At 37.5% G+C, this 14,650-nt stretch overlaps 1 protein-coding gene, 2 non-coding genes and 1 pseudogene across 4 annotated transcripts; 3 read left to right on the top strand and 1 right to left on the bottom strand.

The window, feature by feature from the left end:
• The first annotated feature begins 549 nt into the window (after nucleotides 1–549).
• On the top strand, nucleotides 550–621 carry TRNAE-UUC (transfer RNA glutamic acid (anticodon UUC)). The gene has a single exon. It is a non-coding gene; the product is annotated as a tRNA-Glu (tRNA).
• A 179-nt stretch (nucleotides 622–800) lies between these two features.
• Nucleotides 801–884, top strand: TRNAY-GUA (transfer RNA tyrosine (anticodon GUA)). The gene has a single exon. It is a non-coding gene; the product is annotated as a tRNA-Tyr (tRNA).
• A 2,189-nt stretch (nucleotides 885–3,073) lies between these two features.
• LOC143552042 (WRKY transcription factor 6-like) lies at nucleotides 3,074–5,111 on the top strand (annotated as a pseudogene). Its single transcript, XR_013138582.1, has 4 exons — nucleotides 3,074–3,625; nucleotides 3,731–3,817; nucleotides 4,111–4,557; nucleotides 4,647–5,111. The product of XR_013138582.1 is annotated as a WRKY transcription factor 6-like (transcript).
• Nucleotides 5,112–6,538: 1,427 nt separating this feature from the next.
• On the bottom strand, nucleotides 6,539–8,338 carry LOC143552031 (uncharacterized). The gene is made up of 2 exons (XM_077042337.1): nucleotides 7,960–8,338; nucleotides 6,539–7,096 (listed from the first exon to the last, which is right to left on the bottom strand). Exons 1-2 carry the CDS (start codon nucleotides 8,255–8,257, stop codon nucleotides 6,756–6,758), a joined length of 639 nt encoding a protein of 212 aa, XP_076898452.1. The 5' UTR covers nucleotides 8,258–8,338; the 3' UTR covers nucleotides 6,539–6,755.
• Nucleotides 8,339–14,650: the final 6,312 nt, after the last annotated feature.

Below are 14,650 nucleotides of genomic sequence, written 5' to 3'. Positions count from 1 at the left end.
AGAAAAAGAATTCTACCATTTAGGCTTACTCTGCTTTGGGATTTTTTTTAGAATATCAAATATCAAAACTGATTCAGTTTCTTATATTATAATGTATAATATAATGTATAACGGTATTGAAATTCTAATTTACTTGAATATAATATTGAATACCAGAAAACTATATGAATGTTGTATTTATTAACTTAACATTAACACGCGCGGATATACCTAATCCATATTTCCGTCTTCTCTATTCTTTTATTGCCCTCCTGTCCTGTCGTCAATTGACAGTATGACATAGGGCGCAATATAATTTAAGTGGTCAAATACTATTTTGGTAAAGCACCTTGAATCCACTGGATAGTAAAGGATCTTGGATCCAACGCAGAACCCTTTGTGAATGAGAGATATAAAGACGAGAAAGACCAATGAAATCAAGTTTCAAGGTTGTAATTGAATGGTAAAGTTTGATTTGATTACCATTAACCTCCACAATAGTTAACGAGTTTTTCGGTTTGATTCACATCTCCAAAAGGTCTGAGTTATATTAAGGTAAGGTGGCCAAAGGCCCCTATGGTCCAGTGGTTACGACCTCTCTCTTTCACGGAGAAAACGAGGGTTCAAGTCCCTCTAGGGGTATACCAATACTCAAGACTATAGGAGTGGGATTTTCTATTAAGTGATCCATCTTTGTCAAGTCCTTCTAATAGTCTACTCAGTGGGACTTTGTATTTTATATAAAGTGATATGTATTTGTCAAATCTGCCTGGGAGACGAAAGGAAGTTGATTATGGAACGTCTAAAATGAATTAGGCGTTGGGTCGATGCCCGAGTGGTTAATGGGGACGGACTGTAAATTCGTTGACAATATGTCTACGCTGGTTCAAATCCAGCTCGGCCCAACAATTTGTCAATCTACTATCAGATGGTAGAACCCTCTTGTTCTTAAAAAATACCTGATACGAAAAAATACCTGATACGAGAGAATAAAAAAGAATCCGAAATTTCTGCTAGATCTCTTCTTATTTCCCTGGGATTGTAGTTCAATAGGCAAGAGCACCGCCCTGTCAAGGCGGACGTTGCGGGTTCGAGCCCCGTCAGTCCCGACGGATCCAATAAGTACATCAATTCGCCTCTCGATTTTCTGTGAAAGAAGGGACAGAGAGCATAATTGAATTCCGAAGGGGTTTCCCTTCTTTTTTTCAGGATTCTGTCGAAGAAAGAACAAACCCTAAACTAAAAAATAACTAAAATAGTGAAGTTGATAGAATATTCCATCTTTTCTCCCGCGACTCATCTTTCTCATACTTATTTGTTTTCCAAAGAAATTTAGATCATTAAAATTTAGAACCTAATTCCTCTCTTTTTCCACTTCGCTTGTATTGTTTGTTGGGTTTTTGTAGTTGGGGCGGGTGGTTAGAGTTCGTTTGATGGTTCTATAAGGAAGACCTAAGGAAGGTAGGTTATAGAAAATAAAGAAAAGAAGGATAAATAAAGTAAAAGGGTTTTTGATTGGTCAGGGAATCCCATTTTGGATTTAGTATGGATAAAAGATGTTCGTATGTTATACTATTCAATTCTCGACGACGAATTAATTTAATAGCTCAGATATTGTTATTCATGATATTGATCCGATTCAAGATCATCGATAGGTAATGCATTCATTGAATTGACAGGTGAAAGATTTTACTTTAGATGTATAGGTAACATAAGCTACACGTAGATACAACCTACACAATAGTACACATACATATGTTATATACATAAACGAAATTTAAACATTACTTGTTCATTTTTTTTATTCTGAAGAGGCGATCAAGAAATAATAACCAATTTCATTTATAACATATTTTTTTTTATTTTGAAAAAATTAAAAGGTTAAAACATATAGGATTCCGAAACTTAGCAAAGAAGAAAAGAACTTCTTTTGCTTTTCTTTATACCGGTACATGATGATGTGAAATTTGAAAGATATATAATAATAATTTTTAGAAACAAAAATCATTACATTATATTCATAAAAATATTTTAATTAATTCTTATTAATTGTTGAAGATTTAAAACTAACTAGAATATACTAGTATAATAGTATACATTACTTACATTATTAATTATTAACATTATCTAAGTATGTTTAAATTTGAATATAAGTTGTACACATATAATCCATGGTATATGTATATACGATGGAATAACTTTTCCAGTCAGAAGATGGGTCCGATCCAATCCACATTTTCAACCAGCTTTCAGCCGTCAGAGACATTAATTAAATGCTATTTTAATCACACTTGAATTTCTTGTTCACGTGCGAAACGCCGCACCGCCCGGGAGACATTAGTAGACCGATTCCGACCCCTCACTTATCACTAATTAAAATAACCCATTTTCATTTTTTTTAATTAGTGACAACATAGTTTGAAAGTAAAATATTTACACTATTAATAATTAATATAAATGTCAATATTTTTTTAACCAACTAGTGATGTTCCAATATGTTTAACAGCTCCCATGTTTTTTTTTTTTGTCTCTCTCTAATCTTATATATTTACTACAAGATTTGGAAGCTTAAAATTATAGTTATTATTATTTTGATAAATATGTATAAAAATAAATGTATCATACAACTAACATTATAATTATACAATATATAATAGCTAATACATCAAATTGGCACTATAGGACATATACGTTAATATGTATAAACACAGGACATATACATTAACAAATATTATGAATTGAATGTTATTTTGTAATGTTATATAAGTACAAGCCCGGCTTTGACCCCTTGCTGGGTTCATCCGACATCTAGAGCATGTTTCTGACAAGGCATGAAAATTAATAAATTATAAGCTTGAGTTTATGTAAAGAGCCTAAAAATTATTCAAAAACTCTAGTTATAAACAAATATTGGAATTATTGTCGATTTTTGAAACAAAGAGTTACTTTTTATATTCGTTTTGGGACTTGAAATCTCAAAGATGACTATGTATAAGTAACGTATACAACAAGTAGTTACATTTATATTAAAAAATAGTTTAAGAGAATTCTTTTATTAAAGATTTGGATAATGAATAAAAACCAATTCTAAACCGGCCTTAAACGTTGTTTACAAACTAGAAGCAAAGCGAAGTTGGATAGAGTCAAACTTCGTCTTGCAGACGAAACTTCCATCTGAAACCCACACTGCCACGTGGACAAATATGACGCACGACCTTACGCACTTTTGGCCAAATCTGAGTTCACAAGCACACACTTTACATTCACACACGTAACAAAATAAATAACTTAAAAAATAAAGTCAAACCTTTAGTCCTTACGGCTCTTTTGTTTTTATTTATAAATACCCTAATTGCTTCCAACTTTAGAAGACTCTTGAAATCTCTATCTACCTATTACACAATCTAATTTTCTCCTAGCTAGACTCTTAAGAATTATGGGCTTGGGACCAACGTTAGAAACTTCTGAACCACTGGTGTTACTCAACCAGACCACGAGGTGGAACCCCTTCGCGATGGTGCTAGACGGTAAGGTGCCTGCTAGTTCTAATTCTCCGGATAATCACCGCAAGGTTCTCGCTGAGATGGATCTTTTTTCCAACAAGGTCGCTGTCAAGAAGGAGATTAATGATCATCTTGATATTAACGTACGTTAGTAACTATTTTACACATTATTAGAATTAATTAATACCATTATGTCTATGTAAGTTACTATTAATTTACTGATTTGTATAATTATTTTTGTTTAATAGACGGGTTTGAATCTGGTTACACATGATCGATCATCGATGGTTGATGGGATCTTATCAGCCGAGGAAGAGAATCCAACTACTAATAAGGTAAACATATCATGCATATTATATATCATGTACGTGCAAATGAATGTATAAACAAATTTATTTAAAAGATATTTCAATAGTTAGTAGCTTATATATAGTCTTTTACCAAGAATTTATTGTAATTTCTTACGAACCTACTGTCTACAAAATATTTTTGAATAAATTCAAACTCTATGTTCTAATTAAATACGATGTTTATTATGCTTTGAACTTTTATTATTGTTACTTTGTTAAACATATGTTGTTAGGTTTAGCTTAATTATATATGCTTTAACTTATGTTAATATTTTCAGCTGGCAAAAATGCAAAATGAATTACAAAGAATGAATTCTGAGAACCAAAAGCTTAAAGAGATGTATTTACATGTTAGCAACAATTACAACGCGTTACAAATGGAACTTGTGACTCTAATGCAACAACAAGAACACACCTTGAGAAATGATCATCATCTTTCTCAACCACAATTACCAGCTAGACAGTTCAAGGAATTAGCTCATCATGATCATTCTTCCAGCTCAGAAGAAAAGACCATATCCGCTTCTGCTTGAAACACCGTCGACTTGTCAAAGAATGCTGATAATAAGACTAATAATGGCCGAGAGGATACCCCGGATTCAGATGTATGGAATATGTCTAATAAAGTTCCCAAACTGGCTGTCCCCGAAAACACTGAGCAGACTAACGAAGCAACCATGCGTAAAGTTCGTGTTTCAGTTCGAGCGCGTTCAGAAGCATCAATGGTAATAATAATAATACTAATTGATATTTTAAAACTTAGGTTAGCTAGATACTTGATATATATTTTTGTTAATGATTTGTGTACATGCAGATTAGTGATGGATGTCAATGGCGAAAATACGGGCAAAAAATGGCGAAAGGGAACCCGTGTCCACGCGCATACTATCGTTGCACAATGGCTGTGGGATGTCCGGTTCGGAAACAAGTTCAAAGATGGGCTGATGATCAGACAATATTGGTAACCCCATATGAAGGGACTCACAGCCATCCTCTCCCACCCGCAGCCGTAGCAATGGCGAACACCACAGCTGCCGCAGCCAGCATGCTGCTCTCGGGTTCAATGTCGAGTGCAGATGGTTTCATGAACCCGAATCTTTTGGCTCAGGCGATTCGACCAAGCTCTTCTAGTATCGCAACAATATCAGCCTCAGCACCATTTCCAACCATTACATTAGACCTCACCCACATGTCATGTAGCGTTATACTTACCAATGAGCTTTGTTTGTTTGTTTTATATTCAATAGTTTCACATGTCATGTCTACTCATGTTCTATAAAAGCTGCAAATGTCAAACTTGAATAGCAACGTGTATGAGACTTCTATGGTTTGGAGTCGTTTCAGTGGTGGCTTGGGTTTTTCTTCCCTGGTTCTAAGTAGAAGTTATCAACACACAAACTTGTTACAATAAAATTAGTTACTATTATAAGCATTATAAAGATGTGTCCTAAGACCACCACATCAACACAACACAACATAACCCAACTCATGTTTTTGCGCTTAATTATTAACCAACCAAGCCCGTTTTTAAGTAAATAAATATAATTTATAATTATTTTTTATTTTATAGAAAATACTAGAAATACTAGCTAAAAGAATTATTTTATTGCGAACCTAATAAACTATTTATAAGTTTAAACCAAAAATAAAAAAACATAGAAACCCATATTACACAAATACATTTCTTTTAAAAACTTCATTTTAATGTTTTTTTTATCAAATCTTAAAAAGAGGAAAGGAAAAGGCTAATAAAGAATGTGTCTTTATATATTTTTTTTTAACAAAAGGTTTAAATATGTGAAACTATATGTTAGAAAAAAAAAGAACAAAGAAAAATTAAATTAAATCAAATCAACAACCAATCAAATGTTGTCATGTATCATAAAAGTAAGGGTTAACGGGATACATGGGATGAGTGATTGAATAAGTGAAACCTTAATATGATTTGACCGGTTTAGGCTGAGTTAACATGTTACTATATTAATACAGGATGTAACCGATAACATATCATATGTGTTCGTTTCATTACTTACTGATCATGAATGCATATAATGTAACATATTTGATCACTACTACGACTACAACTGAACCATTGAGGATTTGATCGTTTTTGCGAGTTGTGCCATATATTAAGTTTCAAGGATTCAACAGGCCATTGCATGTAGCCCAATTGGAAGCCCACTTCTATGTTTCTTTACATAACTTTAGTTCAAGAATTTATTTATGTGAAAATTTTACTAATACTCTTTTAATTTCTTCTCTTCCTAACCTTAATCTATAAGACCATTGCTAGAAACCCACCCAAAAAATTAAGTTTATTTAAGGGACAAAAATATATAAATCAAGATTCAAGAGACTGATATCAAAATGAGTACCACAATCACTAATGTCACAACTGTCACCGACAACTCTAAACTGGCATAGCGAGTGAACTCATTTTGATACTTTTTTTCGTTATTAAAACAGCCCGTATCAAGGGGAACAAATTTTGGTCATAACTCAATTTGACCAGAACCTGTTAACACAACCTGCCCACCCGTTTTGACAGGCTTGATTTCATCCAAGACAAGATTGCTTCTGAATAGATAAACTACATACGTTTTAGTAAACAACATATGCAAGCACTCGCACTCTGGCCAGACGGTATTACCTTTATCTTTCATACCAAAATAAAATAAAATAAAAAAACAGCATACCAATAAGAAGGGATCAATGTAAACTTCCATTTGTATGTGAAGTATCAAAATCATTCCTTGTACAAACCAGATGGTATTTTCCCCAATAACCTATAACTACTTTCTACCCCCCACAAATCACAAGACCAAACAAGATGCATGAAAATCCAAATACCAAAAACAAAAGATAACTCGATAGGTATATTAGATTAGGTAACAGAATCACAAGGTAGACTTGCTAGCTTCCACTATCTTGACTGCAATTGAGCTCTAAGGTTCTGGTTCTCCTCAGCCAAACGGTCATACTCCAGAAGGAACCCTTCAGACTGCTTCTTCAATGCGCTTGCATTAGCTTCTGCTTCGCTTGCTTCTTTCGTCTTTTCCTCCAGTTCTGACTTCAGATGTGTAACCTTTTCCTTTAGAGCAGTTACTTCACTCTCTAATGCTTTGACTTCATCTTGACTTTTACTGCCATTTTCAATTATCCGGCTTTGTTTCTTGATGGCTTCCATGTTTTTTCTTCTTATACGGAGCTCTCGGATGTAATGGTGCAGTCTGTCTATCATTAGTGCAAGAAACAAAGAGAATCCTGCAAGATTTCAGGCGAGCATCAATGGTCATATTCAAAAGATATAAACTTAAGAAAAATTAAAAAATTAAGCATCAAAATGAGCATTGATCACATCCAAGTGTATTTATATTTATGCTACAAACGAACCCTCAACCATAACTGATTTGGAACTGTGAATTGATCCCACTAGCCTCCCCCTGTTGTCACAATTCAGATCCAATCCATACACAAACCATCATATAAATAAAGTGTCATATGAAACTTTATGTAAAAACCATTGGCCAAAGCCAAACCTATTCCCGTGGCCAAAAACATCTTTTTTATAAACTTAGAATACATTTTGAAACATAAGTAATTAGGAGCGCAATCCAGCATAGCTGCTCGCGAACTACTCGAACTCGCATCAATAAAAAGCTCGAAACAAGCCGAGCCTGAACCTCAAATAAAGCTCATCAGTTATCCAGCCCGAGCTCGAGCCTTGTATGGGAAACTCGTTTAGGCTCATCAAGCTTAGTGAACTTGCATGTATTAATTTCATGTTGCACAGACGAGCTCGAGCTCGAGCTGAGCTTAGGCTCGATTAAGGTTTTCTCAAAACATTTAAAAAATGATAAAAACTTATACAAGTTTATTAATAAAAAAAAAAGAAATGAGCCGAGCCGAGCTTAAAAAACAAATTACACGACCAAGGTCAAGCTCGTAAGTCAAAACGAACCGAGACTGGTTGATCTCCCCTAAGTAAGTTCCTTTAATAAAAAAATAAATCTCAAGCATCAGCTTAAACTAATTAGCAAAAGCTTATTACTTTTAAACAATCTTGTAGCATTTGTTACCCTAAATCCCCAAATTAACAAAATTGAATGAATGAAATTGGTACCGACCCATGAGAGAAGCTTCAAGAAGGCGTCTTGCGGCAAGAATCTGATCAGTGGGAGTAAGCTCTCCTCCATCTCCGGCATCATCTCCGTTCCGGCGGCCACGGATCTGCATGAAGCTGTACACACTCGACATCATCACTACGAATATCGTCGATCCGACGGCCTTCACAACGATCGGTGCCCGGCCACGCTTAAGCTTGTCCAATCCAATGATCACGAGCTTCCGCAGAGGTGTTTTGAAGACGAAGATCAGGATCAATGCCATCTCAGTCAAGATCAGACTGAACAGAAGTTGAATCATACTTACAGTATGTATGTATATGTATTTACACACACACCCAAGGGTTTGATTGAGAAACCAAGAGAAAGAAGACGACGAGAATGAGACGACCGGAAGACTTGTGTGTGTGTGTATACCTTTTATTTATTAAATAAAACTTTGTTATTAATTTTACTTTTTCCTCCTACAAGTTTATATATTCACACCCTTAAACCTCTTCTATACTTTTTTTACTTTTAACGCCACCTGAAACAAACTAAAACATTTCATACTCCAAACTTTTCTTATAAAATACTTGCTTTAAATCAACGCGTTATGGTAAATAATGCAGAAAAAAATCACTCCGTGTTTGTTTAGTTTGTTACGGTATAGTTTCGTAACATATTAAAAACTTACAGGTTGGGTTGCTTGTGTAACATAATGAAACTTGGGTGTTACCCTATCAAAAATTGCCGGTAAGATGTGTAATTAATGGAACTTAAGAGTTACCAACTTACCATATTTAAATGTTGTCAAGTTAATTGTATAACTATTAAATGAAAGTGATGGGGTTAATTATGTAATTAATTGAATTTGAGGATTTGACATGTTAAAAATAAATTTATAGATAGTTAATTATGTAAATAAAATCCATCTATCCTTTTAACATATGCATACATCAAAATATATATAAAATAATAAAACATATCATAGGTACTCTCCAAACTATTGTTATAAATAAAAGAGGATATATACTAAGTTTGTTTTATAATAATCAAGATAAATGGGTTAGTCCAAATTGGCACTAATGAACAACGTTTGAATACATCAAATTTTAGGTGAACAACATTGATTGCTTGGTAGTTATGAATATGGTGTGTTCAATTCATTAATCATCTTTGCTTTTTTCAACTTCAAGTCCATCAAGAAATGAGATTTGCAAAACCAAACCCTCACATAAATGGAAATCATGGCTCCCATGTTTGTAGTCATGGCTCATGGGGTCTTTGAAATTAAAAAAATAAATGGAACGTGTGTGGGCAAGTGGGGAATTAGATCACCAAACTTTATGGCAGAACGTGTGGTGGTTTGGACCATGACTCCACGCAAAGGTGCATCATGGCACTCATTTCCTGGTAGTTTTTATTTGTAGTTATATATGATCGATACATTAATACATGTTTTTTAACATAGCATACATACAATTAAATAGTCATCTTGATACTAAACAGTGTTAAGTGAAATGAATATGTAGCAGATTATTAGAAAATTAATGAGTAAATACACTGATTTCAAATAAATAATCATAATGTTTGCTATCTAATATGTTTTAGCTAATATTCCTTGTAAAATTCAACGAATCAATCCATAATTTATTTCTGGAATTTAACATGTAACTATTTGTTTAATTTATGTAACACCCTAGGACCTAGGTCAATCTTACATAAGCCCTGAACTAGTAGAGATTATGGTTCATAAGGAATATTCTGTCTCTTAAATCACTCTTGTGTTTTGGGTTTAATGCTAATGTATAAGAGGAAAAATATACAGTTAAATGTGCTTAGATAAAATAGTATCAAGATGGTGACCTTCTGTAAACTTTTCATCCGGGAAACCAGAAAACAAATATGTGAGCTCATTGTAGGCAAAGTGAACAATATCGATAGCATGAGAGGCCAGATCAATTATACAGGTTACGCATTCCAAAATGTAACAAACTAGTATTAACACTCCAGTGCTATGGAACGGGTGTAAAAACGTGTTTTATTTGATTCAAGTATTAACACCCACGCCATCAACTTTCGTAAATAATTAAAAAATCCGAACAAAAAATAGATGTAAAAGCGTTTGACTACGCATGCTCGTTGCCACGTGTTAACATGCAAAAAATTAGACCGAAATGTAAAACATAAAAAAGAATATCTAATTTGATCGACTTAGGATCCACACGTTGTGACAGGGCTATTAATCGGAGACCAAAACGAAGATACACAGGCTAGGACAAAAAAATGGAGAACAAAACGAAGAACTAGGAGCCATACTAAAGAAATCTAACCCATAATGAAGAAATGAAGGCCAGAATGAAAAATTAGAGGCCAACACAAGAAATGAAGGCCATGACGAAGAAACAGAGGCCAAAACAAAGTAACGAATGCCTGATCGAGGAAATGGATAACAGAACGAAGAAATGGAGGCCCGAACGAAGAATTAGAGTCTTGGATGGAGAAATAGGAGCCAATAGTCCATAATGAAGAAACATATGCATGAACCAATAAATGGATGCCAAAACGAAGAAATTGTTGCTAGAATACCATAACGGGGAAATGGTGGCTAGAATACCATAACGAAGAAATGGAGGCCAGAATGAATAAATGGAAGAGGTGGAGGCGAGAACGAAGATATGTAACAAATGGAAGATATCTTTCTAGCTCAAGGAAATCGGTTGCAAAAGGTTTGAATGATGTTCATTTGGGAGGTGCTAAGCTCGTTAACATAATTAAAATAGAGGTCGCAAATGGGAAGGGTATTTGTTTTTGGACAAATATGTGGTTTGATAACTCCACTTTTCAAGAAGTCTTTCCTAATATTTTTAAATTGGAAAATAATAAGAGCTATAAAATTAAAGAAATAATTTGGTGGCAAGATATATAGTTTTATTTGTTGGGCTTGGGAGCGGTTAAGAAACCCATGCGCAGGTGGAGAGGGAGGAATAGGAAGCCATTTTAAACTCAAGAACGTCTTTTGTTGGAGCAATAAAAGCGACTCGTGGAGTTGGCTTGGAGACCCATCTAGTAAATTTTCAGATAGTCGAGTTAGGAAAATGTTAATCTCGGACAGGGTGGGAGATGGCCAACATGTGCTGAAATGGAGTAGGTGGGTCCCGCTAAAATGCGATATTTTTGCATGGAGAGCGGCCTTGAACAGACTTCCCACAACTGATTTGTTAATCAAAAGGAACATAAGGGTGGCATCTATTAATTGTTATTAATTGTGTTTTATGCAACTCAGGTTAAGACTTGATTGATCACATCTAATCGGGTTGCATAGTGGCAACTTTGATGTGGCAACAAGTAAGTTTGTGATGTAGGATTCCTCAAGTCTTTGCCTTTTCGACTAAAGATATTCTTGAGTTGCATACCCATGTGGCGTTGGGTAAGAGAGAAAGGGATATTCTTCAAGGTATAATTATTAACGGATGTTGGAGGTTGTGAAAGGCCAAGAATGAAAAATTGCATAATGAAAAAGAGATCAAGATTGAAGGCTTAATGGGAGAAATAAAAGCTTTTGGTTTTTTGTAGTTAAAAAATAGGTCGAGATAAGGGGAGGTGGTTTGGGATAGATGATGTAAGAATGCTTTAATGTGATCGCTCCTTTTTGGTTTTGCGCGGTTGCTCCTCCGAGCTCGATGAAGGGGCATGCGGTTGGTTTGTTTGTAATGTTGTTGTTTGGTTTAATAAAACTCAAGTTTCAAAAAAAAAATATATAGATTAGAAAATGCAACAAGTATTAATCGGCTACCAGTTATAAAATGTTTTTAATTGGATAATTATAACCATGAAATTCGTTAATTTTGGCCTCTCTCATAACATTTGTAGTTGAAGAGGTAGGTCCCAGCAGAGCCCAGTTGGACCCGCAAGACTCACCTTGAAGAGGGACGTTTGCGCAAGGACCAACTGGTTCCGCAGGACCCACCATGCTCAGAGATGAATACCTTACGCGCAGTACGCCAGCTGTTCCCGCAGGGAAAGCCTCCCAATGGTGAAGTACCCCGCCTGTCCCCGCAGCTGCGGATACAAGCCATCAGGGAAGGCTACCCGCACTAATAGCAAGGCTACACGCACAAGGCACTAACTCAATAATTCAGTGTCACCTGAAGGGATGAGCAAGGCGGGAATACTCCCGCCTAAATGAGCCAGTCCGTATGCTTCTGGAAGATCTTTTGTACTATACCTGCCAAGGTATGAACAAAATAGACAAGATCTGACCAAAGCAGCCCATGAACCAATCACAGGGTGACAGCTCACCGACAACAGTACGAGGAGCATGCTCTAGTACTGTTTGTCACTATTAGCCGCTGCCTACTCACCAACCCTTGTCGTGGCACGCACATAGCCTGCAGTTGGTGGAAAAGGAATAGTACACAGCCGGCCTGGTCAATATCAGCCGCTGCCTACCCACCAACCAGCATGGCACGTGCGTAGCCCATAGTTGGTAGAACAGGAATATTATACAGCTGGCTGTACCTGCTTGGAAACCTACCTTCGGCTATAAATACTCCAACACCTTGGAACGGTAGGGGCATCTGGTATTTTACCTTCACTAGCTATTTCTCTCAATATACACTTATATTCAGAGCAATCTAGTCTGATTCTCACGCCGGAGGGTGGTCACAAGGAGGAACCCCCCCTTCTCAGTGACGAGCTCACGGTGTCTGTTTTGCAGGTCATCTGAAGAACATCCTTCTTTCCCGGACCTAACCCTCGTGGGAAACATTACTTAACCCCCAGATTATCCATAATCTACTCGGGGTCGCCTAGTGTTTCTTCATTGGCGCCATCCGTGCATAAAAGCTAGAATTAATTCAGTTTTTTCAAAACTTCTGAAAAAATGGTTAACGTTACTCCGGTCCCAAGGCCAGTAAGTGACCAAGAAACCCCGGTAACCACAACCCCAGCTACTGGGGGGAACACCGGCGGTTACACAAATTTTACGAACACTACCCCGATTATCCAAGCCGGGGCAAGTGCAGTAAACAATATTTCACTGGGGTTCACTGATGCCCAGTTGGAGAAACAGACGAGGCTCCCTCGCCAAACACTCGATCAAGTTAAGGCGTGGGCCGAAGCACGTCAGAAGGAATACCAAGCTGAGTTAGATGAACGCTTGCGTTCACTCCAACAGGCTAACGAATTCGGGAGCACTCGACAACAGCTCAACATGAACAGTGAGTGCGAGTACTCGGACGATGATCGGGAGGAATCCGACACTGACGCGAACCCTCGCCATAGGGCGAAAGGGAAGCGTAAAGAAACGGACTTCCAACCAAGAAGGAATTTCGAAGAAACCTTCAAACCAAGGAACGCGGGGGGAAACCCAAGCGACTTCTCCAAAACCTTTAGACCAACTGCTGCAAATGCGGGAACATCCAAGTTTGCAAGGGACATTGCGGAAGTAATCGCCCCGAGAAGTGCCAAACAGATGTCCAACATCGGCACTTATGATGGTCTATCCGACCCAGACGATCACTTGAACAGATTCATAGCGGGGACAACCGTCAGTAACTGGACGGAACCCACGTGGTGTTATATGTTCCAGATGACGCTGGTGGGAGCGGCCAGGGCGTGGTTTGATCGTTTACCGGTCCACCACATCTATGATTGGGCGGACTTTCAACACAAGTTCAGCCAACACTTCAGTCAACAGAGGAAATATACTGAAGAGCAGTGGACGATCCTCAACTGCGTGAGAGAGGAAGATGAATCTTTACTAAACTTCATCACTCGCTTCAACTCCAAAAAGCTGAGTCTGGGCAACATAAGTGAAGATCTTGTTCGCGCCGCTTTCATCCAGGGCGCCGAATACCCAGAGCTTATCCGTACGTTGATGGGTAAGGACGGCATGCCATCCACATGGGATGCCATCATGACGGCGGCCAAGCGCTTTGCCGAGACGGAGAAGCAACTGGGTAGGGATCTTCCCCAGAGTACACATCTCTACACGCAGAGGACCAGATAAAACAAAGTTCGGATCGCCCGGCAGAACAAAAAGAGGAAGCTGGGTATTTGGCAGTCAAGGGTAAACTTTGACACCTCATCCAGCTCTCGCCCTCTTGTTGGCGGAAGGGATAACACGCACCCTTCAAACCGAAAACACCGGTGGACGCCACTCACCAAAAGCGTCACGGAGATATTTGCCACCGAAAAACTCCCATGGCCAAATGCGGATCAGAGCAAATCCTGTGACTTCCACGGGACAAAGGGTCACAGTACAGAGGAGTGTACATCCTTGAAGGATATTGTTGAAACATTCGTCTAGGATGGAAGACTTGCACACCTTGTGGCATCAATCAAGAATGGAGGAAGGAATGATAACCGGTATAAAGGCAACGGACGAAAGCCCGTTGACATCAGCATCCACATGGTTCATGGCAACATCAGAGGAAGAAAAAGACGAACGACAGAACCATGCGAATGGAAGGAAGCTGAGGTGCGCTTCCCGCGAGTGCCAGGAGGACCCAGCAAGGAAGGCCCTATTGTCATCAAAAGCCAGCTGGGGCATTACATAACTTCCCGCACTCTTGACGACAACGGCGCCTCGTCAACGGTTATGTACAGGAAGTTCTTCGACAAGCTAGACGACGAAGACAAAGAACTCCTGGAAACGGTTTACGCCTCAATGGAAGGGTTCGACGGCAGCACAAACACCCCCCTGGGT

This window comes from Bidens hawaiensis, unplaced genomic scaffold, assembly GCF_021521415.1.
Source record: "Bidens hawaiensis isolate Kalapana, Puna unplaced genomic scaffold, B.hawaiensis_p1.1 tig00016758_1, whole genome shotgun sequence".
Taxonomy (NCBI): Eukaryota; Viridiplantae; Streptophyta; class Magnoliopsida; order Asterales; family Asteraceae; genus Bidens; species Bidens hawaiensis.
Note: the sequence above shows the minus strand (reverse complement) of the source record. Positions and strands in the feature narration are given on the sequence as shown.

Excerpts from the sequence above, each read along its gene's own strand:
- LOC143552031 (XM_077042337.1), bottom strand. The coding sequence starts at position 8,257 with ATGATTCAACTTCTGTTCAGTCTGATCTTGACTGAGATGGCATTGATC. Across the intron at positions 7,097-7,959 it reads TCTTGAAGCTTCTCTCATGG|GATTCTCTTTGTTTCTTGCA; the intron begins GTCGGTACCAAT and ends GAAATCTTGCAG.